The sequence below is a fragment of the Plectropomus leopardus genome, chromosome 21 (genome assembly GCF_026936395.1).
Source record: "Plectropomus leopardus strain MGB_pleo_1.0 chromosome 21, ASM2693639v1, whole genome shotgun sequence".
NCBI lineage: Eukaryota > Metazoa > Chordata > Actinopteri > Perciformes > Serranidae > Plectropomus > Plectropomus leopardus.
Window position 1 is genome coordinate 18,059,424 of NC_142196.1, and position 26,644 is coordinate 18,086,067.

Sequence of the window (26,644 nt, forward strand, 5' to 3'; positions counted from 1 at the left end):
ATCCAAAGCTCAAAGTGACACCTTCACACCATTTTTGTCCAACCAACAGTCTAGAAATACATTAAAACCTTTAAAAATAATTAACAGAATCAAAATAGTTGCCTTTCCAGATGTTGGCTTACTTGTATAAACTATTAGGATGTTCAAATTAATTGTGTGTAAAATTCGTATTTTTTTAAGAATAAATAAATAAAATAAATAAATCAATAAAGCTGTCAGATAATTGTAATGAAGTAGAAATTAGAAAGTTCAATATTTCTAGATGTAGGGTAGCATGAAAAGAGAGGACTCAAGTAAATTACAAGTTGCATATCTCAAATTTGCACTTGAGTACCACTGATTGTGTCATGGGCAATAAATGATCTTGCAGAACTATTTTGAAAGGCCATGGGTCTGTGTTGTAGTAGTGAGTTATATCAAATGTGGCCTTCCAGTGAATAAAAAGGAAGTTTTGCAATTTTGGTTAAAAATAGCCTAACCCTTTGCCACTTTATGTCTTAGATAAGCTGCAAACAAGATTTCTAGGTAGAGGGATATTATCTTAACTTCCTAAAAAGTTAGAGAGTGAAAAGTAGACAGAAAATGGTTCCATTGTTTCAGTTTTTTTCATCAGAAATACTTAAGAGGAAGCTCCATTTTTCAACTGTAATGTTTGGTCACCATAACAAACAGCCCAATCAAGAGAAGTCTTACATTGTGTTACAAAAAATATATATATAAAAATGTTTTTGCTGGTAAATTATCAAATATCCCCGAGACTAACTGGAGTGCCTCTTGACCTACTAAGTCTCTCCAAATAGCAGGTCAATTATGAACAAAACTGACTGATCCCCATTTCTTAGAATATACAATTTAAGAAATTCCCTGGTAAACAGGAAGAATACATAGCCTGTACGGCACAGGTATGAAAAAAATATCTAAACATATATATTTTTTCATACCTGTGCCGTAGATTTAATCAGAGGTCACGGCTGACAAGTCTCATGTCAAGGCCCTTGTCCCAAACTTTGAGTTTCAAGTCCTAAAGTCAAAATTCTTGGTCATCACATGTAATGCTTTTTTCACAACAGAGTAATGATATATGAAATATACCCCCCAAAATAAGGTATTTATTTGTTTAAAAAAATTTGTTGGAAATTTTTGCGTCTCCGTAATATTCAACCTTTATATTTTACATACGGCATTATGCGTTTGTAGTTGACATCTGCATTGTTTTAGTACATGAAGAAGATTATCTTTGGTATCACCTTCTTTCCTGCTGTCGCTCAGTAATGTAATGTTAGTTTTCCATGGCTCTCTTCTGCAGCTTTACTGGATGCTGTTGCATTGGTTCAAACAAATCTGGGGAATTAAGTGTCATCAGTTAGTCGATTCAGGAAATAAAGAGAAATGAATTGACTAGCGGCACATTTTTTTAATGACAAACTATTTAATCTTTGGGCTTGGTGGAAGGTATTAAATATTTTAAAGCCAAAAGGCTCAAATCCAAGTGAAGTCACAAGCCATTGACGTTCAAGTTGAGTTGCAAGTCCTTTTCGATTATGCCAAGTCTAAAGTTGTCAGATTTGAGTTCAAACCTTTGCCTTACATTATTTTGTAACCCTACATTTTTAGAAATCTACGAATGCATTGACTCGAATGCATTCATGTGTGACCACCTCTCTAAAAATGATACAAAGGAGGAGAATTTTATTTTAAAAAAATTTATTGAGTACATGATGTTTGCTGCTTATTGTTCAGTCTCCATTTTTTTACAGAACAGCTGAAGCAGTGTGTTCCTGTATGCACGGTTCAGGAAGAAGTACATCACAGGATCCAGCACACCACTGACACAGGTCAGTGCAGACGTGATCCGATTGGCTCGTCCCAGTGAGTCGCGGCTGGCTGCAGTCACATCGACATGCCTGTGGCTTTCGATGTAGATTACCCTGCTCACATGGTAGGGCACAAAGGCCAACAGGAAGTTCAACAGGATGAGGATGATCATTCTTATTGCTTTGTCTTTCACTGGTCGTTCTCCCTGTTGCTTGACTGACCTCAGTTTCAGCAATATCAGTATGTAGGAGACCATGATGGTTGAAAGGGGAATAACAAATGCCACAATAGTTGAAATTAAAGCACTGGGTGAAGTCTTTTCTAAGTAGAGCTTGTTGCAGATGCCAGTTGAGTTGTTTGTCACGCTCTTTTTAGAGAAAAGTATAGGACTCATGGACACAATAACTACCACCCAAAGTATGCCAACAACTACCTTTGCATTCAAAGCCTTCCTGACTGAGTGTGATTTTATAGGAAAAACCACAGCCAGAAATCTGTCCAGGCTGATGAAACTCATCAAGTATAAGCTGCAATACATGTTAAGGTAAAAGAGGAAGCCTGCTAGTTGACAGAGGACATGTCCGAAAGGCCAGTGGCTGTCAGAAAGGTGGTAAACTATTCGCATAGGCAAAATGAGGATGTAAGAAATGTCTGCAATGGACAAGTGCCTCAGAAAGACCTTAGTCGGAGACATGCAGTCCTGGTGAAAGAAGGCCCACAGCGCCAAGGCATTCCCAGGCACAGCAATGATGAAAATCAGGATGTAAAATGTAGAAAATATCATGTTCTCGTAGTGGGAGTCACTGCTGTAGAAGCCCTGTATCTCCTCCTCAGAGATGTTCATTGTTGTTGTGGAAAGGATCAGCCTGTGGCAACACAGACACAAATACTGTTATGATGATGGCCAGCAGTCTAGCAATTCACAAAAAACAGTATATCATAATGAAACCAAAATCCAGGGTGTGTGTATGACAAGAGATGAGTAGCATGATGTGAGTGATATCAACCCACATGCAACATCATGTGTTAATTTGGGTGGTTAGAAACAGGAAGCGTCATTGCAAGGCGTCGGAGAGCAGTGCAGCAGACACACTGCATATAATCAGCTAATACCAGAAAAAGATTAACCACAGATAAACTAGACATTTTATTTGAGTGAAAAAAAGTTTAGCTATACAACCCAAATGGATTAAACACAAATGGAACTCCCTTTGAGTCCATATCAAAACGTCCCCAGGTTTTAATTATTTTTCTGTGATGCTTAAAAGCTGGTTAAGGAAGAATCAAGAATGAAATGATCAGTTTTAATTTTTATGAAGCATTGTCAGCTACATGAACAACATGTCTGTGGATACAATGTGCATCTTAAGACTATGCATAGAGTAAACAGTAGAAATGTTTGAATCAAGTGGAATATATTTGTGTAATAAAATAACAAAAATACTTGTTATTAATGCAAAATACCATCTGGTGCATATAGTATCACCAAACCATACCAATGTAATTAAACGTACCTACACTTCTCCTTAACCCTGGTTCACTGTTTTGAAATTTAATTTAAAACAAGCAACAAGATTTTCAAAAGATGACGGTGTCACTAAGCACTTCGTCATCTTTCGTCACCGTCATCTTCTGAAAATCTTGTTTCTTGTTCAGTGCTCAGTGACATTAGGTAAATGAATGCTTTGGTTAAATGCCAAATCTTATGAAGTCATGCTACATGCTTAGTAGTTAAAACTAATCTTTGTATTTTACTGTCATATCACATAATCCACTGCAAGATTGTAAGAACACATTTAGGACATGGAGGCCTCATATATAGTATTGTGTAAATGATCATTCGCGTTATTCCTGATATTCTTACCTCAACTGAAGATGAGATGCAGAATCCAGAAATCTTCTGCGTGTTTTCTAACTCAAATCACTTGTGAGCAGAGGAGACAGGTTTAGCTGAAGTGAGAACTGCTATGTTGGTGCGCCTCCACTATATATATCCCCCCCCCCCACACACACACACAGTCACAGAAGAATTAAACAGGAAGCCAAACACAGACCAAATTAAAAACATTAAAGCTCAATGCATTACAAGCATGCAAGTCTTTATTGTTGCTACTCCAACACAGTTTTGTCTTTACCACATTGCTCCTTTATAGTATGATTTAAAGCTTTACAAAAATGAGAGAAAACCAGATATTTACAAAAATCTATCTGTGCAAACATAATTCTTCTTTAACACCACTCTCCTAAAGTATTTGAAAGGCATGCATACAAATAAACTTTGGTATGTTAACAAAACTACTTATTTTCTTAGTAGAAGCATCTATGTACATTGTGGTAGAACTGATTCACTTTATTTTTAGTACAGTTTACATTTAGACAACAATACATGTTAACTTAACAAACCGAGACCAGCAGTACAAACACTGGTCAACACTTCAGCCATCAAACCAACAGGGTGCATGTAAATTACCCTAAATCTCGTGACTGGATTAGGCCTGAAGTGAGTCATTATACAACAACTTTGGCAAATAGGCACACTAAAATGAAAACTTGTAGTCCTTATGATACCAGTTTTACATATCTGTAAAAGAAATTGGCAGTTCATATGGGTGAAAAATAAGAAAATACTCTTAGAAAACAGAAGTTAATAATGAGTTTAAAATGTCTGTATACATTGTGTATACACTCATAAAAGGCATTTACAAGGGCTGCGTTGAATGTCTGGCAACATAAGAAATATAGAAGATTAAATACACTATGGTTATTCAATCTCTGGTTTGAAAAATAAAACAACATTTTTACATGGTACTTTGTGATTGTACATCAACTCTATATTCCCTATTCATAGCTAGAGCAAGAAAAATAGATTTTCAACACCATGAGAGCTTTCCACTTCAACTACAAAGTGGTAAAACTAAATCTTTTTATTTCATTTTTTTTTAGTTCCATTATAAAATATTTTTGTCAGAACATCTGGTACACCTTCAAGAAGAATCAGAATCCAGGTTAAGTATTTTGCAATACAGGAAATTGCAACTAAAACAAATACATAGAAGCGTTGGTGCGAGAATGCCAGTGTCAAATAAAACATGAAGTGGGGGAGTGCATCACTTAATACTTTTACAAAAACGTTCAAAGACAGAAAAAAAAACAAAACAAACAAATAGCAAACCAAAACTATATAAAATTAAAGATGAGCAGCTCTACCTGCATTGCGGTAAAAGCCAGAGGGGCGATAACGGGGCTAGGTTGTGTCCTTAGCTGCTGTGGCTGTTGGGATGCAGGATTTGCCGCTGCTGCCGTTGTGGGACCTGTAGCTGGTGAAGCTGGGGGTGTGTATGGTGCGGATGCTCTTTCCGCCTGGGCCCAAAGGTGTGGGCGACAGAGGGGAGGGGGAGGAGGATGAGGAGGAGGAGGAGGAGGAGAATGAAGAGGAGGAGGAGGAGTGCACTCGACCATTCTGAGTCTGCGAGGAGAACGAGAGAGCTTTACCTGTGTGCTGTGAAGGTGTGGGGAGTTTGAGGGATCCGTTAGACAGGGAGGGGATGTGGGAGGAGGAACCGGAACGAGGAGCGTGAGAGGACAGGATGGAGGACTTTGTCAAAGAGGAGGAGGAGGAAGAGGAGGAGGAGGAGGAGGAGGAAGGGTTAATGGGATTAGTAGCATCTGAGTTTTGTGCAGACTGGGAGCTGCCTTTAGTAGAGCTAGGATAAAAAGCAGGGATTTTAGAGGTGGGTATAGCAGGGGAAGTAGTTTTATGATCCCCTCCCACTCTTTTAGCACTTCCGTTAGCCTGCAAACAGAGATGCCAAAACAGATACTGGTTGTCAAAAAAAGAAATCTGGTCAAATAATACATGTAAAAGTCAAGACGATGTTAAAAAAAACTACAAGTTATGCACACAGAAACACACTAAGACTACAAACATTACTGAGACACAACTAAAAGACACCAATACACATACAAAAGGCCTGTTTTTACTAGGTTTTATGAACTGAGAGACATGTTACCAAGAAACAGAACAGTGCAAAGGTTAGACCGTGCGATGACAGACAGGAGGGGGCGTTCACAGACTGCCCGTGTTAGAGTTAGGCCTCGTTAAGGGGCTGTGTGGGGGGAAAATTCACAAGGCAACGATGCAAAGGAAGGCTGGAGAGAATTAGATAACAGGGTTAAGAGTTTGAAGAGTGGGAGCAGACAGGGGAGATGTGGGCTGGTATTCCACTGAAACTGGGACGATGCAAGATGGTGAGTTGTGGCGTGGTCTCGAGGCTAAAGAAATATATCACCGTGAGGTTAAGAAGCTGTGTTGGGGGTTTGAGCAGAGGTGCATGGTGAGAAGGGAGGAGCATAGCCGAAAAAGTCAGTTAGGTTGGTATTTTAACATAGCCATAAAGCATCCTGGGAATTTGGCGACACTGTTTAGGAACTCAGCTGTGATGGGAACTGGAGATGTGATGACAGATGATGACAGGGCAGGATTCCACTTTTCTTTGCCATTTCTCCGTTTTTTTTTTGTTTGTTTAGTCACCAACACAGTGAAAACCATGAGCAGTGTGGACATGCAAAAGCTTACAGTACAGTGATGTTATGGGGTAACAGTCAAGAGTCAAACATGCCTTCTTGTCAGAGCAGACTCGAGAGAAACATTAACAGATCCACAGTCGTCACCGTGGTGACGTTTTCTTTTTTTTTTTTCTCAAACACACTTGAAATCTCACAGCTTTGGTAGTCTTTTTTCCTCTAATAATACATGCCTCATGTTTTTGATCCCTATATGTTTGATTCCTCTAGTCTCTAGTAAGGCCCTACAGTAAAACTACCTGTCGGAACTGCCTCTGAGCGTCCTGCAGTTTTTGCTGTTTTCCTGCTTTGTCAGTAGTACCCGGCGACTGCCTGGACTTCGCAGACAAAGGGACGGGCATCCGACTAGTAGGGGAAGCGACACTGGTGTTCTGCAAACGAATCCAAACGAAAAACAAAACAAGAAATAAAACAAAAGAAAGAAAAAAACACACACCATAAAGGAAGTATGAAAAATCAAGGCACTAACACCTCAACCATCAACACCAGTGAAAGATCATGCACCCAGTGGGACCATAAACCTTTATACACAGTAGTACATGCAGTCAAGAATAAGAAAGATATCAGAGCTTAATCATCATGACAGTGTTTTTGATGATGAGTTTGCCACTCAGAGGTTTAGCAATGAACTGAAGGAGGAATAACCCAACAAAATGCCACCCCCAATCATGTCACCATGATTTCACAGAGGCAGAAAGCCACGGGGGACATTTCCAACATTTCCAAGCACCTGTGGAGTGGATTAATGGATTTTGTAATTTCAGTGGTTAGAGTTGGAGTGAAGGTAGGTTGTAAACTGAACAAAAGAAGGACCCAAAGCCTCCCGGAGCAACAAGAGCTAAAGAGAGACCTGTTGTACGGTGCTGGGGGCACTGGGGACAGTGGTGGTGGTGGTAGTAGGGAGGACTACAGGGCGAGGAAGGAGCTGCGGTTTAGTCTTCTTCAGCAATGGATTTTTGCTTGATACCTTAGGGGCTGACCCTCGGGAGGTAGGGAGAGAGGAAGACCTCTTCAGCCCCACTCCTTCTGAGCTTTTCCCATTCTCTGCTTTAGCTTCCTCCATGCCGACTGGCTCCTCAGGAGAGCATGGTCCCATCTCGCTGATAGTGGTCTCCAGCTGCTTGATGGTCTGCTCCAAGCTGTCCAGCGTCTTGTAGGTGTTCTTCCGGATCTCATCCGTCCTGTAAAGGGACTCTGAGTTCTGCTTCTTCAGCACGGTCGAGCCCGTTGCCTTGGGAGTGTCTGCTACTGATTTTGAGCGTGCAATTTCAAATCTCTTTGCTTCTTTGTGCTGCCTGATTGTACCATCTGATTCCTCCTCGTCTTCGTACACAACCACCTGTAAAGTCTTCTTGCCCGATTTTGTGCCTGTGCGAATCGCCTGGGTGAGTGCGGCCAGCTGTTTCTTCGGGAACTTAAACTTGAACTTCTTCTTACCATCCTGCTTGGTGTCCCCATTTGACTCCGAGTTCACCCCACTGTCCGTCAGCTCAGACACTGAAGACGAAGATGAAGATGATAAGCTAACGTGGTCTGAAGTGACCTGTGGAGCGTTTTTGCCATCGACTACCTCGATCCCTGCCGCTTTACCCTGCAGCCCAACACTCCTCTCCGTGTCCGACTCCTCGCTCTCCTCCTCAATGCACTCTGCCGCTAGCATCCTGTCCAGTTCCTCCTCGCATTCAAAAATGGTGGACAGGCGCTTGTACGCTGAGCGGATGTCCATGGGCTCGTCAAAAATGATGATGACGGGCTTCTTGTTGAAGCCGTTATCCTGCGGGACCGTGGGATCCGCTATGGTGTTCCCTCGGTTTGCGACGTTTCCTACAGTAACAGTCTGGACGCTTCCTTTCTTGGCATTGACCAGATCCTGGTACTCGCCACAGGACAGAGCCTGGACTTTGGTGTTAGTGATCATGAATGCTATGTTGTCAGGGGGCGGCGGCGCCTCTTCTCCAGGTAAGTCAGGACTAAGACTGGCCTCGTCATTATCCTCCTCACACTTAGCTTTAGATGGTTCAATGTCCTCACAGGGAGCCTTTTTTGGTGGAGCAACACAACTTTTAGTTGCCTCTTTCATGATACTGGTTGTTGTGGTTGCCACAGGTTCAGGTATGATACTCTTACTAGAAGAAACACGTTGTTGGATGACTTTACTGTTCTTTTCAGTGTTAATTTTGTTGAGGATTTTTCCCTTCTCCATTTCTGCGCTGGTCTTCAAGGATTCGGAGCGTTTAATTTGCTTCCTTGGCAGTTTAAACCCTTTCAGTCCCACAGGTTTAGGTGATATAGGTGGGGGTGATTTGGGCGGTGGAGACAGAGGTGGCTGCTGCTGCTGGCTTGGAGAATTGTCATTAGCATTGACATTTGACACCTGTGATGGAGGCTGTGTGGGCTCTCGGTGTTCAGGGGTTTCCTCCGTTCCTGATGGGGGTGGATGTTCTTTGGGAATCTGTCCAGTCACGTAGTATATGACCTGAGAAATGAAGATGCAGCTGTTAAAAACATCACAAAATCTAGAACATGCTTTAAGTATACATGAATATAATGTTAATATAATGTAAATAATAGAAACATACCCCTTGGCTCTGTCGGACAGTAGTGTTCCCATTTTCATCTGTGTCTGGATCTTTTTCTTCTCGAGTGGGCTCTGAGCTCTGCTAGGACAGTGTGTGAGGGAATAATATTACTGTGCAACAGGTGTGTCAGGTGGCTGCGTGTTAAGTATAAATTCACATATATTACAGCAATTGCATTCACGCTGTCAACACTGCACTGGGCGATTACCTTCTTAAATTGTGTCCTACTCAGACTGACTCCAGTTTTCTACTGTGTGATATTAAATCAAAATTCATGCAGGGAAAATGAATAAATATTACTGTTTAAAAGCTAAGACGATAAGCCGCTCTATTTTACAACAGCCAAATGAGCTTGCCTGTTCGCTTTTGCACTTTCACTGTTGATAACACAACTGTCATTTTCATATTTTTTTTTTTATACATTTCAAGGAACTGCCTGTCCTTGTGGTTTCTAGTTATTTTCCTATTAACCTTTAAACATCCGTTTTTCTGCGTTGTTCAGATTGTATTCTGCTGATAGCATGCAAGCGTCTTCTCACGCTACTTTCATTTGGGGCATAATCTTAGCCATTTTTACCTTAAATGAGTCCAGATTTCTTAGTCATTAGTTCAAGGTTCATACATTAGATATATAACTCCATATTCAAGGGTATTTGTTAACATGTACACAATGAAATAAAACACTGCAAGAAAAAAACGGAAACTGCACTTCAAAATAAAAGCTCTGTGCCTGAAAATCAGTCTACTTCAAGATCAAGTGTGTTTTTTTACAAATTCAAGTCATTTGCACTACATTCAGAATGGACCACCGACCCTCTTTTGGACCACGACCCTTCAGTTGGGAACCACTGATTTAGAATAACTACTGATATGCTTCTGAGCTGATAATGTTTTAACTTATCTGTAAACTAGTCAAATTTGTTGCATTTGAACATACCTGTTCTCTTTGTCACATGGAAATCACAACAAATGTGTGTAAGTTTTAACCTAAATGTGAAAACATAGAGTTGTGCTGGTTATTTAGGTGTAAAGCTGGGAAAGCAAACTGAAGTAAAGTTGTGCAAAGACGAAGAGAAACAGAAAAGTAATCCTTTCAGAAAAGTATAAGTGAGGGAGAGTAGCATGCAAAGTGGCCAGACCGACCTCTAGTGAACCAAGTCTGCAAAAACAGGTTGTGTCTGCAAAGTGAGTTTGAACTACGTTTGTTTCTCTCAATTGTCAAAAACTTAAGAAATATTTGTTCTGTTGATTTTGTACGAGGACAAATAATTAAAGAAAGACAGAAGACGATTTAATTGCCTGTAGAATACAGTGCCGAGGTCTTTATTGACAAGTGATACTTAAATGAGTCGCGAAACACATCATTGTCTGGTCCAGGCGCACAAGAGACACAGCATCTTTTCAGAGGCTTCATTTTATGCAGACTTAATCCTGAAGTATTCAAGCTGAGATCCAGCAGAATCAAAGAGGGGAGGAAACTGAGGCAGCAAGGAAAGGAGCTTTTTGGAGGCAGCTGTTACAGGTTTCTCTCGAGCCAAAGCAAGGGTGCAGAAGTTGTAGAAGTGTTAAGACACAGCCATCGATTGTATCAGACAGTGGGCAGAGGCAGGCAGTTAGGTGGGTAGCTGCACGGCGACGTATATTTTACCTTTTTCTCTTTGAGGGGCATTAAGGCCCCTGGTCTTAGCTCTCTGATTTGCGGTTCAATTCGAGGTGTGGGTTCTACCAAATTTTTCACCCCTACATCCTTAACTGTGCACTTCTGGAAAACCTGAGGAGTGGAGACAAGTGAAGGCGAAATGGGAACAAGGATTTTGAGGAAGGAAGGAGTATCTTCACGTTTGTCACGGCTGTAGGACCTGGCACGTGACAAAGTGAAATTAAAAAATCAAGGAGCTTTGGCAGCTGCTCATCCTTTGCCATTTCTGAGAAAGAAAACCACCACAGGAAGAAACGACAGACCCGCTCCCAAAATGTAGAAACAACAGATTGTTCGCATGTTAGAGGGATTGTGTATGTGTCTGAGTGATGGAGTGTACATCTAACCTGGAGCTCTGCCATGATCTTGTCTCCTTCATCCTCCTCTTCTCTGGAAACAGAGGCAGTGATGGGGGGAGGGGTGGCTGGCTTCGGCTTGGTCTCTGGTGGGACCTTGTTGGGTTTGGGTTGGGGACTGGGAGGTGGAGCGTCCTCCTCACCCTCCTGTTAGAATTATTGGATAAAAATGATCTAGTTATCACTTTTCCAACATGCCAGTCAAACTGTTTCACTAATTTGTTCTGCTAGATTTTTTACCAAAACAAGTTGGAGGGAGCATATTACCCCGATTTTAGCTACTCTCCACTGGCACTAAGTATCTTTTAGAGTATTTTTTGAGGTTCTTTTGCTTGCCTTTAAAACCTTTAAAGGTTTTGGACCAGCCTATATTGCAGACTCTCTATCATTCTATACAGTGGTGGAATGTAACCAAGTACATTTACTCAGGTACCGCACTTACATTAAAATTTCAGGTATTTTTGCTTTACTTAAGTTTTATCCTTTTATGCCACTTTACACTTTAAGCCCACCACATTTCAGAGGGAAATATTGTACTTTTTACTTCACTACATTTATCTGAATGCTTCCGTCACTTTACATTTCACAGAAATATGATGTTTTGTAATAAATTAAATTACCAAAGACTTTATACAAATACAGTTGCAATGGCTAGTTGATTAAAAGATCTGTCTGTTGTCAAAAAAATGATTCATTACCAACTATTTTTTATAAATATTTAGTTTTTTTTAAAGAAAAACTATGCCCCAAATGATGGAATAACCTTCCAAAAGCTTTAAGAGAAGCAGGCTCAATAAACATTTTAAAGTGACAGCTGAAAACCTATTTATGTAGTCTGGCTTTTATTTCATGTAATTCTTGTAATTATTAGTTCAATTCTTTCATTTTTACTATTCTTACTGGTCTCTGTGCTTTTTCCCTTAACCTTTATATTTTGTTTATCATCCACTGTCTTTTGATTGCCTTATCTTGTTTTCTTTTTGCTTTTGTGTTGCATTTTTATTGTTGAGCACTTTTAGCTGCATCCCTTGTATGAAGAGTGCTCTATAAATAAAGTTTTTATTATTAATATTATTATTTCTCCTGTCTTCATGCTAAGGTATGCTAGGCTTAGCTGAGCTAATCGCGTCCTGGCTCTTGCTACTTAAATACATAAAAAATGTCAAGACAACCCCTTGTCAGACTCACCTGTGCTGTGACAGACTCCTTCCTGGTGTAGACCACTTCGCCAGAGCGTGTGGTGGTCATGCCTGAGCTCGAGCTGGTGAACGTCTTTCTTGGAGGAGGAGGTGGTGGGGACTTGCTGCATTTTTCAGTGGGAGCTGGCTTGGTGGCAGACTTCGAGGATCTCTCCAGTACAGGTTTGGCAGGTTTCTCCATCACCGGCTTTGGGAGTTTTTCAGGACCCCTGTTGGCTGCTTTGTCAGAGTGAGGCTCAGACTGGGGCTCTTCTGTTATCCAAAAATAGCAAGATGTGAAATTATTTAAGAGGGCAACACCAGCACTCATAAAACTCTACTTTTATATTTTGGGAAAAAACAGACACGCACGCATTTCTGCAAAAAAGCCATCATCATGGTCAACTTACCTGTTGGTGACTGTGGTATGTTGTCTGCTTGTTCCATGGCGGCAGTAGGCGGCAGTGCTGGGTTCTCCTCCACCTCTAGACTGGGAATACCCTTCATCATGTTGGCCTGGGCCTCCTGGAGGATCTTCTCAAACTCTTTTCCATCATAATGGCCCATGTTCTGCCTCCTCTCTTCCCACTCCTTCTCTGCAGCCTACGAGGAGAAAAGAGAGAAAGTTCCTCACAAGTTCACTGAGTCTGACAAAGCTGAGTGATGGAATTTTATTCCTACGACAAAAACAAAAAGTACCTAACAACAGGTGTCCTAAAGTGCAAATTTAATCTATTCAGAATAACTGCTGACATTAACAGGATGTTAATGAGAGAAATTACTAATCACCACAGCTTTACTATGCTGGATAAAAATAAACCAAGACTGAAAGAGAATTATAATTATAAGGCGACTAAACACACCTCTATGGACATAGCTCTGTTTTTGCACTTGTCCTGACTGTTCTGGAGCTCCTCTATGACAAGGCCCTGGGTGGCAGTGCCGTTGCCATTATTCACTGAGTTCCCTTGTGTCTTCTTATGGCGGGCAGGACTCGGCGGATCCGAGGCAGCCCCCTTGGGAGATTCCCGGCCCTGACTCTTGCTCAGGTTGGGACTGGGGACGTGAGAAGGGCTGGGGGTGAGCGGTGGACTGGGCTGGGCTGTCAAGGCTGCGGACTGCTGGGACTGCTGCATGTGGACCGGAGAGCTCTGGACATGATGGATGACCACCGGAGAGGATGGCATCACTTCAGATTTGATGGTGGAGCTCTGGGGCTCCAGTGGGGCTGATGTGGAGCCGGGCTGGACTGATGCTTCTGCTGGGGCTTCTGCTGCTGCTGCTGCTGAAGGGCTGTTGTCCACTGGGACATTAGTAGAAGGATCTGGTCCTTTCTGAGGGCCCTCGGTGGCACATCTGCACAGAGGAGGGAAACAGTATGTGATGTCATGTGAAAACATCTTCAAATGTTTGCTTGCTCAAAACTTGTTATTACTACAGGGTTCCCACACATTTTCATGAACAAAATACTTTCCATGACTTTTTTAATGACCTGCGATTAAATTTCCATTTGCAAAAGCATGCAATTCACTGTGTATATGGCACTTGCTGGACCTATTATGATACTTACTCTACACAAAGGCAGGAAGACTTCCAATAACAAATGCCAACACACTATTTCACACATACATGTAATCTGTCATAAAGGGGAAGGCTTGGCCAGTATTAGACATGGAAAATGAAAAACGGTGTGTTTTCCTTTTAAATCAAGCAAAAAAATCAAGCATCTTGTGGTGCCACTATTGCGCACTGACATATCCATAAATGATATATTGTGTGGCCCTAAGCTGACACATATTAGAGCTATGTTGTGTCAACAGCTAATTTAGAGACAATAAATTCACCTTTATGTTTCATTTTGTGGAAGGTTATTCCCAGAAGATAACTGTGACAATTAATTTCATTATACATGACAAAATTGTATAACATTTTCAAAACCTTCAATGATTTTTACCAATTTCATAATTTTTCCAGGCCTGGAAAATGCTATCACGAAATCCCACGACCCTGTTACTAAACTGAAAGTTTACATTTTATTTTATTAATTCTGACATAAGGGGTAAAAACACCACCAAAAGCTATGATGCAATGTCTCATGGTGACTCTCAGTGTTTGGTGACTGTTTTGGGTAAAAGACGAGAGTCATGGAGGGAGACACAAAGAACAGTCAAGAGTGAACTTGGTATCTGTGACATATTAAAATGGAAATGGGGTGCCACAGTGTCCACCGTATTAATTCACTTATCGGTTCAGTGAAGGCAATGGAAGTAAATCAAGATGGACGCCACACTTGTCTGTCCACACTGAATGACCTCTTCGATAGGATGAAGGCAGGCCTGCCAGTGTAATCAAATGGTACGATCTCGCACATCACAGGCCCCTGTGAGGGGCTCCGCAGAGTGCTTTTTGTTTTCATCTTAAATTCCCTCTCTCGCTCCAGCACCTCTTCTCCTGATCCCCACTTTATCTCCACTGACATTTATTCCTCATCTTTCCTCTACCTTCTCAGACTGCTGAGTGTGTCCGTCAGGCTCTTGACCCTTTTCAGCATGCTGTCCAGTTTATGAGGCTCCTCCTTCAAAAACTTGACAGCTTCCACCTCCACCCGCAGCACTGACCGCATTCTGGTTTGTAGGGCCGGGAACTCTCCTGAGGAGACACACACAGAGACATGCACACTTTTTGCAAACAGCTATTGTTTTAGGATAACCAGTGTTTAAATGTGTGACTGAAGAAGTTTTATATTATCTCTACCTGCATATTATTTCTTATAGTGTGTAAAAGCTGCAGAATAACATTTAGACTGTCATGACACTACAACTCCTCAGTGAAACTCATATTAATAGTGTTCATCGATGACCGGCCATAGCTATAACATGAAATAAATATCACCCGTGAAAAAAGTTATTCAGATATACCTTTAACCCTTTAAAACCTTAGCAAATTGGCTTGATTTTTAAAAAAAATATGGGAAGATGGCTGTGAGAAATAAAAGAAGAAATTACCCAGAAATTAGCAATGAATTAGTGAATAGTACAAGAAAAATACCTTAAATTAGAATTAGTTAAAAACAAATTAAAGAAAAAAAAAAAAAAAACAAAATAAAGAAAAAAAAGCAAGGAAATTACCTGAAAAAGCGCTGAAAAAATACAATAATTCTGCATCATAATTTTAAATGTTTAATAATAATAAATATAAATACAGTTTTTCCCTAGCTTTTTTCGTTTGTGTTCTTGTTGCAGAGAGGCTTCTGACTATGGACACACAAAAAGGTGAAAATGCTAATTGCCCTGACAGTACAATTATGGTTTTATATGAAAGAGTTTGTTTGTCTGGAAAGGAAGAAACAAAGATCATATCATCAGTCAACCAGTTGGTTGGCTGATATGTCTGAGCAATAATTTAATATCAAAGTACTTCATCAAATTTTTAGGAGACGTAATACGATCTGTTTCCGACACCGTTCTCCAAAATACATAATTAAAAACTCACAACACTAGTAACTAAAATCCTTGTTATACACATGTCCACAATTCCACCACTTGTATTCCATAATAGTGGAACCTATTTTAGTGCTTTGAACATCAGTTAAACTATTTTACCACATCTTAACGGATATTTATGCGACATCTCGTGATATATACTGATATTGGAAAATAGCCCACAGAATTACAGCTCTCATCATTACCCAGCCTCACGTCCAATATTTAACAAGTAGCAAAAATGCTACACACAATATTGTATGCAGTAATGAGAATATTGTCTGTTGTCTTACCTTTGAGCCCTGCCAGAGATTCTCCCACCTTCCTCAGAGTCACCGCTCCCTCCTCCACGTCCTTCAGGGTCACTACTCTGTGTGTCGCTGCTGAGTCTTTCTGCAGAGAGCCGACATACTGCTCCAGCTCACTGCAGAGGAAAACAAAATGCTCAACAGAGAGGACAAAACATTTCGAGTTGAGAGTAATAATCCGGTATTCTAACAACAATTCAGTCAGTAAACAGAATATTGAGCACATTTGGTATATTCAACAACAGAAATGAAAAATGAGTGGAAACTCGTGATTAAATGTTTCAATTTATATATGTTATTCAACTTCAGGGTCTATTTTTCTTTAATTCTGGCATGTACCTAGTTAGGCAATATTTAATGAAGAGAGAGACTTTTTCCACTACTAACTGCATGTTTTTTACTCTTAGCGGACACCAGGGGGCAGGACAAAATCATTTATCTGAAAGATCATACAGTGATAGTGATTGGGCAAAGGTGAGAGCTAACTTTTGGACATGATCCATAGAAAAAGAAGAAATTAGATCATATGTAAAGTATGTACAAGGCTTAACACTGTCAAAACACAACACCTGGCACTGCACTTTCCAGTTTACATCAGAATGCTTTGTCTAGATAGTCATCAAAACCACAAATGTTTACACTTTCAGTGAGAGCTTGTTTGTATGAGAGCACTTCCTCACATAGAAAACGCAGCACGCTGCTTCACAGCCACATCAGTGCTCGGGAAAAATGGCTCCTCCGCAGGGAAATGTGCCGAATGATAACATTGTGTGCCGTGTTGGATTGCATGAGAGGGACTAAAATGGTGTTTCATTGTGGCCAGGTACCCCTGAGAAACTCTTTTATAGAACTCCCCTAAAGGGAATGGGAGAGGTAATAACGAGACAGTGTGTTAAATGCCCTGCTATGCCAAGGCCTGTTGGTAATGGGAATGACAATGGGAAATTCCAGCTGAGGACAAAAGAAACAGATTTCACGTTTTTAATCGAGCCTCCCACAGACAAAAACAGATACAATACGTCTCCATAATGTACATCTCTGTGTTTCAGAGTATAAGAGGCAGCCTTGCTCATAAATTGTTGATTCTTTTATGCCGTGTCAGTTTATGAGCTTATTGAAAATTATGTCAATATGAGAGTTAAGGGAAAAGGTGCCTTAAACGTAACACCTTACAATTATTACACAAGTATTCTCTTGCTACGTAAATGTCGACATGAAGTCATCATGTCGGCGTGATGATTATATTCTAAACCAGATTATTGTTGTATAGCATTTTTACAACTTTCATAGATCAAATTCACTAACTATGTAGCTATAAGCAATGTACGAAAACAACTAATGCAACTGGTACGTTTTAATAAAATCACTATGGTTTATACACAATCTAGTGACATGTTTGGGGTCAAATCAACATTAAATTGGTTGCTTGAGTGAAGTCTTGATTTGCCATGAAAACTATATTTAATGTCCCATTTTAGCTGTATTACAACCGCAGCTCACACTGTTACAATTAAGATTATATATATATATATATATATATATATATATATATATATCAGTATTTTTAAATCTCCTCAAAAGCACTTCAGAGATGCTAGGACTGGGAGACAGAACCCATCATTACTATTTTTCCCCAAATTTCCTCTTTAATGTGACAATATTGTAGGAATCAGTATTAGTACTTTGAAAAAATATTAACACAATTCCATTTTTGATCAATAATCATTAGTAAACTAAGTGGATAAAGGCAAGTATTAAAACAAGTAGGGCTGTCTGATAAGTTGAAAAAAGTACATCAATTTATGGTAGTGCAACCTTTAAAATCAGGGAAAAAAAACATGTATTCCATATCATGATATAACAATATCTAAGACAATATATAGTGTCATATCTCCATACAATATAATGTCTTTTTGTTGCCCAGCCTTAGTGGGGGCAGCATTTTATCAGGATGTTTGTTGCCCTGACACCCCTTGGGGGCACCACTGTCCACGAATACCCTAATAGCATTCAACAACATGCTGCAAACAGCATTTGCTCGAGAGGTTGTAATGCACCTTTCATATTTCCTTCAAATACTTAAAATATTGTTATCAACTGAAACTGACGGTATGGGATCACAAGCATGTCACCTAACCCATTTTATGTCAACATCATTAAACTGTCCACTGACAATGACAAACCATCTTTTCAGAAAGTCCTAATTTGTATTTAGGCTATTTCAAGTATTCCTGTCCTTAGACTATGACCAAACTATTTCATGTAGTCCAACTTTGATAATTTAAAGTGCTGAGCCTTCTTGTAGCCACAGAGGTGCAAAATGATACAAAATGTGCCCTTTTTGGTCTCAATAGATTAAATTCTTCTCTTGAGAGGGCAGTGGTTTTCACACCACATTCTCCCACTGGTCTTAAAGCCAAGCAACCCTAATTACCAAGCCTTATTTAAAGTGCCAGCAGCCGTGGTTTGCTGACTCATACCTGGCTGAATACCAAGGGTAACAGAGAGCTTAATCCACTGACTTCCGTCCGTTCACTTCTCAGTCTCCATGAGCTGATATCGCTGTGTTTATGGCAGCACATGTTAACCACTGTTTAGCAAGACAACACTGTTGACCTTGCCTGTAAACATCTAAATAAGAAAGATTCAATACTGCTCCCCATTGGCAAGTGAGTGAATTAACACAAGAGCAGGGCAGTTCCTCCACAGCTGGATCCATTGTTCTCGTCGGCTGTCTCTGAGAGGCAGGCACTGCTTGCCTGTATAAACCTGTGAGCTATAATTTAGAGGGCGTTGGCTCGTCAAAGAGTTTAGGAGTGAATAACCCAGGTAAGCTGATAAAAATGAAGCCTTTTGGGGATTTCCTATAAATGGAAACACCTTGACTGGAGCCGCATGGGTGTGCACTAAATCATCTCTAATACTAACAACAATAAACATTCAGTAATGAATACAAACAACCTTATCTAACCATTTCAGACTATATAAAAACACAGCACCTGTTATGGAAGTGAATTTTGAGCAGCCTTACCCGAGTTGTGTAAGGACACGCTCCTCTAGACCCAAGTACTTGTGCCTGTCCTCTTCTACCAGAGCTCTCTGCCTCTGCACGGGGTCCTCCACACCCCGCATGGCCTCTGCGAGTTTTACACTGATTTCCTGCTCTGCCCGCTTCAGCTGGACTCGTAATGCCTCCTGATTCTGGAGCTGAGGGGATGCACACAGTGGGAATGAGATATTAGATGACCCGAACTAGCAGGCCAGCACAAAAAGCTGTAGTGGATACCAACACACTTGAAATTAATTAAAAGGGGAAAGCGTTCTTGCCTGCAGCTGTCTCATCTGATGGAGTTGCATCCTGAGGTCAGAAACATTCTTTCTGAACTGCAGGAGGTTGACTTTGAGAGGAACTGGGCCCTTATCTGATGGGGCTGCGCTGCTCTTGGGTGCCATGACTGGTGAACCACCTGTATTAGTGGGAAAAAAGTTACAACTTGAAAAATGCAACTAAACAATACAGTAGAAATAGCACTAAAACTGTTGAACAGATACATAAATGTATAAAATTCTTCCCTCAGGGGGAGCAGACAGAGTTGTTCTTTTCCAAACCCTCACACCGTCATACTGTCTGACTTCTCTTGACAAATTATTGGTTATTATTGGTTGCCTGTACATGTCTGTAAAACACATTTTCCCTGGCAACACACTGCTCTGACTTAATGTTCCCTAATGTTTGATTGCCTGAACTCTCCCTCTGTGGTTGTCTTTCCCCCTGCACAATAAGCACACATTTACTGGCACGCATATTGTTGGCTGCACCTCTGAAATGTCTGTCAGCTGATTTCAGCATTTCAGTCACCGCTAGAGACAGAGAAGAGGTTGAAACCATGGAAACCAAGGGAGGTAATATTTGTGGTTTGGGTGAGCAGCCCTAAATGGCCAACAACAATAGGAATTTAATTCCATGCTTTCAAAAATGCCGGTTTGAGCTTTGACTCTAATGACGTTTTTATATTTTCATTGCACATCTAAAAACAGAGGCTGGTCATTCGAGGGAGTGCATTTAATATCAGTTAAATGTTCTGCATACTACAGCCAAAGCATTAATATAGCAGGAATGAGTGTTTCTTGTGTAAAAATATAGTGGAGTAATTGCTTCTTGAGCGCTGCCTCTCTCTGTCTTGTAATCAGAGCATCTCTGTTTATTATTGTAGAAGTCCAGCCATGTGTGCATGTTAGAGCACAAGTCCCTGTGAGTGTTTCTCAAACCCCTGAGAACAGCACATTTATTATACAATTTATTTTATGAGTGAATTTACACACATTTCAAAAATTTATTTTTTTTAAAGCCAATGTGCTCTAAATGTCAAATACAGCTCCTTAAATAAATTGTTCAAATCCACATCTCCTTGGAGTGGGTTGAATTGAAGACTTTAACATTAAAAAGTTTAGGTTTAAATTTCATTTTTGAATGCTGTAAGCACCACAAATGAAATTCCATTTAACTCCATTATATTGGCTTAGAAGCAGAAATATCGCAGACAAATATCTCAAAGTGTGGGCAAATAAAACCAAAACTATGCTTGGCTAGGCACCACCAGAGGTAAGTTATAAAATATTTGTTTTGTAATTTGGAAGAACCAATCATTTTACCTCAGAAACATGAGGTCCATTAAAGAGAGTAGTGTCCCTGCCTGCGAGTTATGCAACAGGTCAGGGAATGTTCACAGTGCACTCTAAGCTCCCTCGACACAGAAACTCACCCTCTGCCGGGGCAGTAAAAGAAAAACCTTTTGTCTTCCTAATCCCAAAACTCCATTCACAACATATTCCTTACTTACTACTTAACAGCTGCCTGGACCTGAATTACAGGTTACAATGTACACTGCTGCTTGTGTTTGGGGCCTTGGGGACAAGATGTCCATCAAAAGAAGTGCAGGCTGTGTAGTGACAATGAAGAAGCATTTGTGGAATTGCCAAAAAAAGTGCAGCTAAATTCTCATGTTTGACGCAGAGGCAGTCTGACGAGATCAAAGCCCACACTGAAACTTTTCTGCTGTTTTGGAGATTCGCTCAAGCACAACATGACAACTAAATCCCTCTGAAAGCTTCACATGAAATGCGTCACAAGACATGAGATTAGCTCTCAAGATACATGAATAGTGTTGTGTTTTCTGCCACTGGTGAGGTTGCAGATCTTTTTTTATCCATCAGAGATCTGGCCACAAACTGCTGCAGAGCTGAGATCGAATCGCTGTATCATCTTGGCAGGCTTGAGAAGTAATAGCATCTTGTTTTAAGTAGTGCTTTGAGGAGCTTGTGTTAGCTCTCGTCTCTTATCTCCTATTAAACTGGATGTACGGGGGAAAGGAGTGTAGGGAAATATGAACCGATGACAAGCAAAGAAGCCTGACTTTGTTTTCCCTCCCTCCAGCACTGCTCATTGCAGACTGTTGACTGACACTGATGTGTGGGCTTGTCTGCACAAGACATTGCGGCGCTAAAACTCTTTAGAGAGAAAAAAAAAGTTAATGAAATAGAGCAGAATAACAATGGCTATGGTTACACCATTATTCCCCTACTATTCCTAATGTGGCAGAATTTGACATTTGATGTGGGTCATATAAACAGCATATTCTGTTTAGATATTCCAAACAAGGCAGTTTACTAAATTTGGCATTTTCCAAATCAGACGTGGGATATTCAGGTTTCATTTGGGTTTTAACGGCATTATTTGGACATGTATACAGTGAATTCAGTGTATGCATCTAAATTTGGGTTTTTACTGCAGTTTGCGACACACAGCCTGTAATCTGTTTATGGTCGGCTCTGTGTTGTCATGGACACATGTACACGAACCAACTTGCAAACAGTTGGTAATACTGGGGTAGAGATGCATGCAGAAAAGCCAACATTTCTGGTTAGAAGAAGAAACACACCTGCTTTCAAACATTACAAAAGCCCTGCATGTCAACAGGTTTTTAAGAAGATGGTTGAAGGAATGAAAGAGGGAAACTGTGTTTGCACTCATAGGAAACTGTGAAAAAAATCCTACATTGATGCAAAGAAGCAAAATCACAAGTGGCTCCAACTGTTTGACTTTTCCATCTTTTGATGCGATAAACAACAGGGCATATTAACCAGAGTATGCACGGCTGCGGTAAACAGGATACACTTTCATTAGCCATGTAAATAGCTTAGCAGGAATAGTGTCTTTTTTGGAATAAGGGCAAAAACTGGACTATTTTGTGCATTTAAACATACTCACTGATACTAACCTGAGCTATGTGCACTGTGGGCTGGAGATGATGTCTTCGGTGGTCTCTCACTGTATCCAGAGAAAAAATTATTAGAGCAGGATTTGGTTGTGAAAATAATCAACATTTGGGGCACTTAAGATATTCAGGTTTGTATTAGTAAGAACAAACACAGCGCAACAAGGTATGATGGGAAAGACTGACAAACCAGAGAGGTTAAAATGATGTTAATGATGTTAACAAGCTTCATCAGTGTTCAACATAGCATAAAACATACAAATTCACTGCAGTCACAGACCTTTAAGACTTAAACTGTCAAGCAAACATTAACACAAGGTCTCCACAGAAAAGATCGAAATGCAAAGAGTTGAAATGCAGCCACATAAATCATACACAGTGGCCATTTAGCTAGAGAGCAAGTGACTTCAATATCAAAGTCAAATCTATTTCCTCTTTACCAGATGCTATTTAACCTGCGTTAAGGGTTCGATATGGCTATTATAAAGGGGATACTTTATCTTTTCGGCTCTGGCTGGATAGTCAGGCTTTTCACTTGAAACTCCATTTCCCCTGATGCCTCGCTCTTTCCTGTATTATGATTGCTTACCTTAGTAGCTCCTTGGTGCCACTAGAGTTTGGCTCCTTTAAAAGTGCATGCTGAACAAGACCAGTCAAGCTGGCAATCTGTTGCTCCATAGCCTTCATTCGCACTCTGCAGAAACATCAGAAAATTCTACTTTCAACACGGAGGCCTATTGGATATTATAGCTGCCACGAGAGCAAATATTAGCTCAGAATGGAAACGGGGAGACTGTAACAGAATAATCAATTGTTTTTAATTACCTGTCCATGAATTATTTTGTTATTTCACTGGATTGTACAGTGGGGAATATTTTTTGCAACTGATTTGCAATTATGTCCTAAGTTATTATTGACTTTGGTCCAAAATAAAAAAGTTCCTGAATTACAACAGTGCAACAACACTTGACTCAGTCTTCCCACAAAAAAATAAAAATAAAACTTGAGTTCAAATGGGATAAACAAGATGGACGACTCAAGAAAGCAGAAAAGGAACGGAGGGTGTTCAAGTTGTATTGTTTTTTAAATAAAACAAGAGGGTGTCACAAGTGGTGGCCGCTCAGAAGAGAATAAAAGGACAATCTCTGCCTCAAGAAAAGCCAAACACCAGAGGAGTGAATAGGGGGACCTTACACTGAGATTGCTTGGTAAGCCTTGAGGTTGGAAAAGAGAACAACTTTTGTTTCAGATGTGATCATTTATCTTGAGGAAGGATACGGGGTCAGCTGAGGACACAGTGAGGGACACGGGGTGGTTTTAGCTGTGCTACAGACAATAGACAGACACAAGGTCTATGCAGACATGGGGCCAAGTCATTGTTTTGCAAGTCACAGGTAAGTATCAATTATTTGCACTGAAGCTCAGAGTAAAGTCCAATGTCAAGACTGTCAAGTCCCAGGTCCTAAACTTAAAGTTTTGAGTCCTAAACAAGTCGTAATGTGATTGATTGAATGCTGTCAGAATGATAGACTGATGCAAACTTAGTAGATCTGTGGACTTAAGAGCCGACTTGCTGGAATGAACAGCATTAATGTTAGCCGATTCACGAAATAAAGGTGTATTTAAATAACATAGGCTACTTTTAAAATCCTAAGACATAAGATTTAATTCCAGGTGAAGTTACAAGTCATTGCTTTGAAGTCCAAGTTGAGTTGCAAATACTAAGCTTTGAGTTTCGAGTCCTAAGCAATTCCTACTGCTCTCTTAAACAAATGTAGTGCAATTTCAACACCAGAAACATTTACAAAAAACATGACTGCTTTATAAAATCTGCATATATTTGTTAAAAGAAAGTTTCTTAAAAGTTACTTAGATATTAGGCTAATGTAGCTCAGCATTAGCTCGCAACCTATGTTAACATTAGCCTCAACTTTGTGCAACTTCAAATATGCACGGTTTGCATACTGCGATTCAGTTTTTTGTTGGCTGCCTGTGATTGAACGAAGTTAACATAATCATATATTATTGATATCCCTTTTTCTAACTGGCGCTCAGTAACTAAGTTCTTATGGTTCTCTCCTGCAAGTTGATTGGATGCTGCTGGATTGGTCTATGGGTCTATGTGAACACAACAGTGCCAAACCTCAGTGTCATACAGCATATTTCAATAGGATAAATTCTATGACAGCTAGAGAGCACTGAGTGTTGGGACAATGTTTATTTTGAAAGTTAAGCACTGTACTTTGACCATTCAAATTCCAACACTCTTTTCCCAGGGCATTTCTAATGGGGGTTTTGGGCTGCCCAGGTGGTCTAGCCTGATATGTTTGACTGATTGGACCATTTTAAATACTTATTCAACCTGGTCAATATTTTCTTTGGTTTTTCTAGGTACGCACATAGCCTCTGTAACCTCCTTTAGTGAAACCACGTTTGTCTGGCTAAGTGGCAAGCATCCCTCTTTCTATGTTTATGTGCTCTCAGTCTGAGTGGACAAACCTAAACCAGGTACCAAAATGTCTGCTGGATTATCCCCACTGAATAGACTCTGCAGAGGATTTGTTGTTAGAACAATACTCGCAGAATAACAGAAAAAATATACAGTGGCTTAGTGGGGTATCCAGATACTATACTGTTTCAATGATGGTAGCTCTGTGTGGGTCTACACGCTGTAATAATCAACACTGTGAGCTCCAAAGTTTGAATAGAGACTGTGAAAACAATGGTCACATAAGCAGAACTGGTTATACACACAAACCAAAGTTATGCATAATCATGTGCATTAGTCTGCTTTTCTTAATTTGCAGATCTTGATGCTCAAGACAGTGACACGGTGGGTTATATTCTTGCTTTCAGTCATGGTGAAATGATGAAACGGTCAGAGCCAGGGATTGACAATCAGCAGCTCATGGTTAGGGTGAAACTGGGATGCAGAGTTAGTCCATGCTCCCATGCAATGTCATATTTTGATGTCATATTTTATGACAGTCTCACCACTGTATCTAACATTCGGTCCCCTTGTGCTTACCGTGTCTGATGATCAGTGGCAGCTGGGATGGGCCCCTGCAGGTGTCCCTGGAGGTCTGAAACTACAGGTGATCCCATGTTGTTCCGTGGCTTGGTCCCTGCCACTTCCTCCTTCCTGAAGGACTGGCGCACAGGTGAGCTTCTCTCCATGGGAACGCCATGAGGTGGCACACCATGAGGAGGACCGCCATGTGGAGGCCCGCCATGGATATCAATCATCCGTACCTCAGCCATCCGGTGAGGGGATGGCGGAGGGGTCTTGGATCCCAAAGTAGGCAGCTGGCTGTTTCTGGACTTCTGCCTGTACAGCGAGGGATGATCCATAGAGTCTGTGGGACTCGGCCCGCCGTAAGAGCTCGTGGATCGGATGGAGGCACGGTGAAATCCCCCTATGCCATGATCTGGACCATCAAGCCCAGCATTGGGATGTGGCCCGTGGGCAGTAGCCATGCCCATTCTTCCCTCTTGGAGCAAATATGGGTCAGCATATAACCCCTCATTTCCCCTGGATAGAGTGTGGCTTTTACCGCCCATGTCCCCATCTGGCTTAACATCCCGCCTCTCCAAGATGGCGCTGGGACAGGGTGAGATAGAGCGGGCCGGAGGGTTGGCATTAGACAACCGGTCCCTTGGGATAGTGGCGTTGGCAGGTGCAGAGCCCTGCCGTGGGCCAAATGGGATTCTGGAGGGGGACGGGGGCATGGAGTGGGGAGTCGGGGGAAGTGCTCCCTGCATTGGGTGGTGTGGTGGGGGACCCATAGGGGGCTGTCTCAGAGGGTGCGGCCCATCGCGAGTGCCATGCACCATCTCACTGTGCATCTGTAAAAAAGCAAAAAATCATAGGTATTTTATTATGCGCTAACAAACATAAAAACTGGTTACTACTTCACATAATTCATAAAAAGTTAAAACAAGCTGAGTTTCAAGATTGGTCAGTAAAACAGACTGCATACTTCTGCCCGCTTGAGAGCTTCAGCTACTGTTTATTTTGTATATATCCTGTATTTCTGGACTGAAGTGCCCTTGAAACAAAAACATTCAGCTAACTCAGTTTACACTGTTGCTTTTCAAAGAAAACAGACTGTCAGCAGTTTCTCCAGAAGCAGAAAATAGTTACTCGCAATGCTACTATCCCCTGGTACACAGAGCAGCATTTCATTCAAAGTCCTCAGTGTTACACCCACAGGCTTCTATAAAACAATATTACTACGCATAAAGATTATTTCTTGGATGAGAAGTCTGTAGTTTTAAGGCGAACTGAATTACTTTTTTCAACTTTAAACAAATCTGTGAATGCTCTCCTGGAGGTAAAACTGGGGCCTCCTTAAAAGAATTTACATG

The 26,644-nt window shown here is 40.8% G+C and overlaps 2 protein-coding genes across 17 annotated transcripts in view; both read right to left on the reverse strand.

Moving 5' to 3' along the window:
- Positions 1 to 1,670: 1,670 nt before the first annotated feature.
- On the reverse strand, positions 1,671 to 3,793 carry LOC121960823 (uracil nucleotide/cysteinyl leukotriene receptor). Its single transcript, XM_042510696.2, has 2 exons — positions 3,680 to 3,793; positions 1,671 to 2,681 (listed from the first exon to the last, which is right to left on the reverse strand). The coding sequence occupies exon 2, from the start codon at positions 2,657 to 2,659 to the stop codon at positions 1,730 to 1,732; it is 930 nt and encodes a 309-aa protein (XP_042366630.2). The 5' UTR covers positions 2,660 to 2,681; positions 3,680 to 3,793; the 3' UTR covers positions 1,671 to 1,729.
- Positions 3,794 to 3,893: 100 nt separating this feature from the next.
- LOC121960821 (sickle tail protein homolog) overlaps positions 3,894 to 26,644 on the reverse strand; it is a 136,231-nt gene continuing 113,480 nt past the window's right edge. For 11 of the 16 annotated variants that reach the window (XM_088072090.1, XM_088072092.1, XM_088072085.1 and 8 more), the window contains 16 exons: positions 25,305 to 26,122; positions 22,866 to 22,970; positions 22,280 to 22,329; positions 19,329 to 19,468; positions 19,033 to 19,208; positions 15,987 to 16,117; positions 14,713 to 14,860; positions 13,075 to 13,567; positions 12,622 to 12,814; positions 12,222 to 12,484; positions 11,025 to 11,180; positions 10,627 to 10,749; positions 8,979 to 9,059; positions 7,250 to 8,875; positions 6,639 to 6,770; positions 3,894 to 5,608 (listed from right to left, as the gene is read on the reverse strand). In XM_088072090.1, the coding sequence (XP_087928216.1) occupies positions 5,060 to 5,608; positions 6,639 to 6,770; positions 7,250 to 8,875; positions 8,979 to 9,059; positions 10,627 to 10,749; positions 11,025 to 11,180; positions 12,222 to 12,484; positions 12,622 to 12,814; positions 13,075 to 13,567; positions 14,713 to 14,860; positions 15,987 to 16,117; positions 19,033 to 19,208; positions 19,329 to 19,468; positions 22,280 to 22,329; positions 22,866 to 22,970; positions 25,305 to 26,122 (5,184 nt within the window). In that variant the 3' untranslated portion in view covers positions 3,894 to 5,059. The remainder of the gene's footprint in view (positions 5,609 to 6,638; positions 6,771 to 7,249; positions 8,876 to 8,978; positions 9,060 to 10,626; positions 10,750 to 11,024; positions 11,181 to 12,221; positions 12,485 to 12,621; positions 12,815 to 13,074; positions 13,568 to 14,712; positions 14,861 to 15,986; positions 16,118 to 19,032; positions 19,209 to 19,328; positions 19,469 to 22,279; positions 22,330 to 22,865; positions 22,971 to 25,304; positions 26,123 to 26,644) is intronic. The other 5 variants (XM_088072089.1, XM_042510686.2, XM_088072098.1 and 2 more) reach the window with 5 other exon arrangements.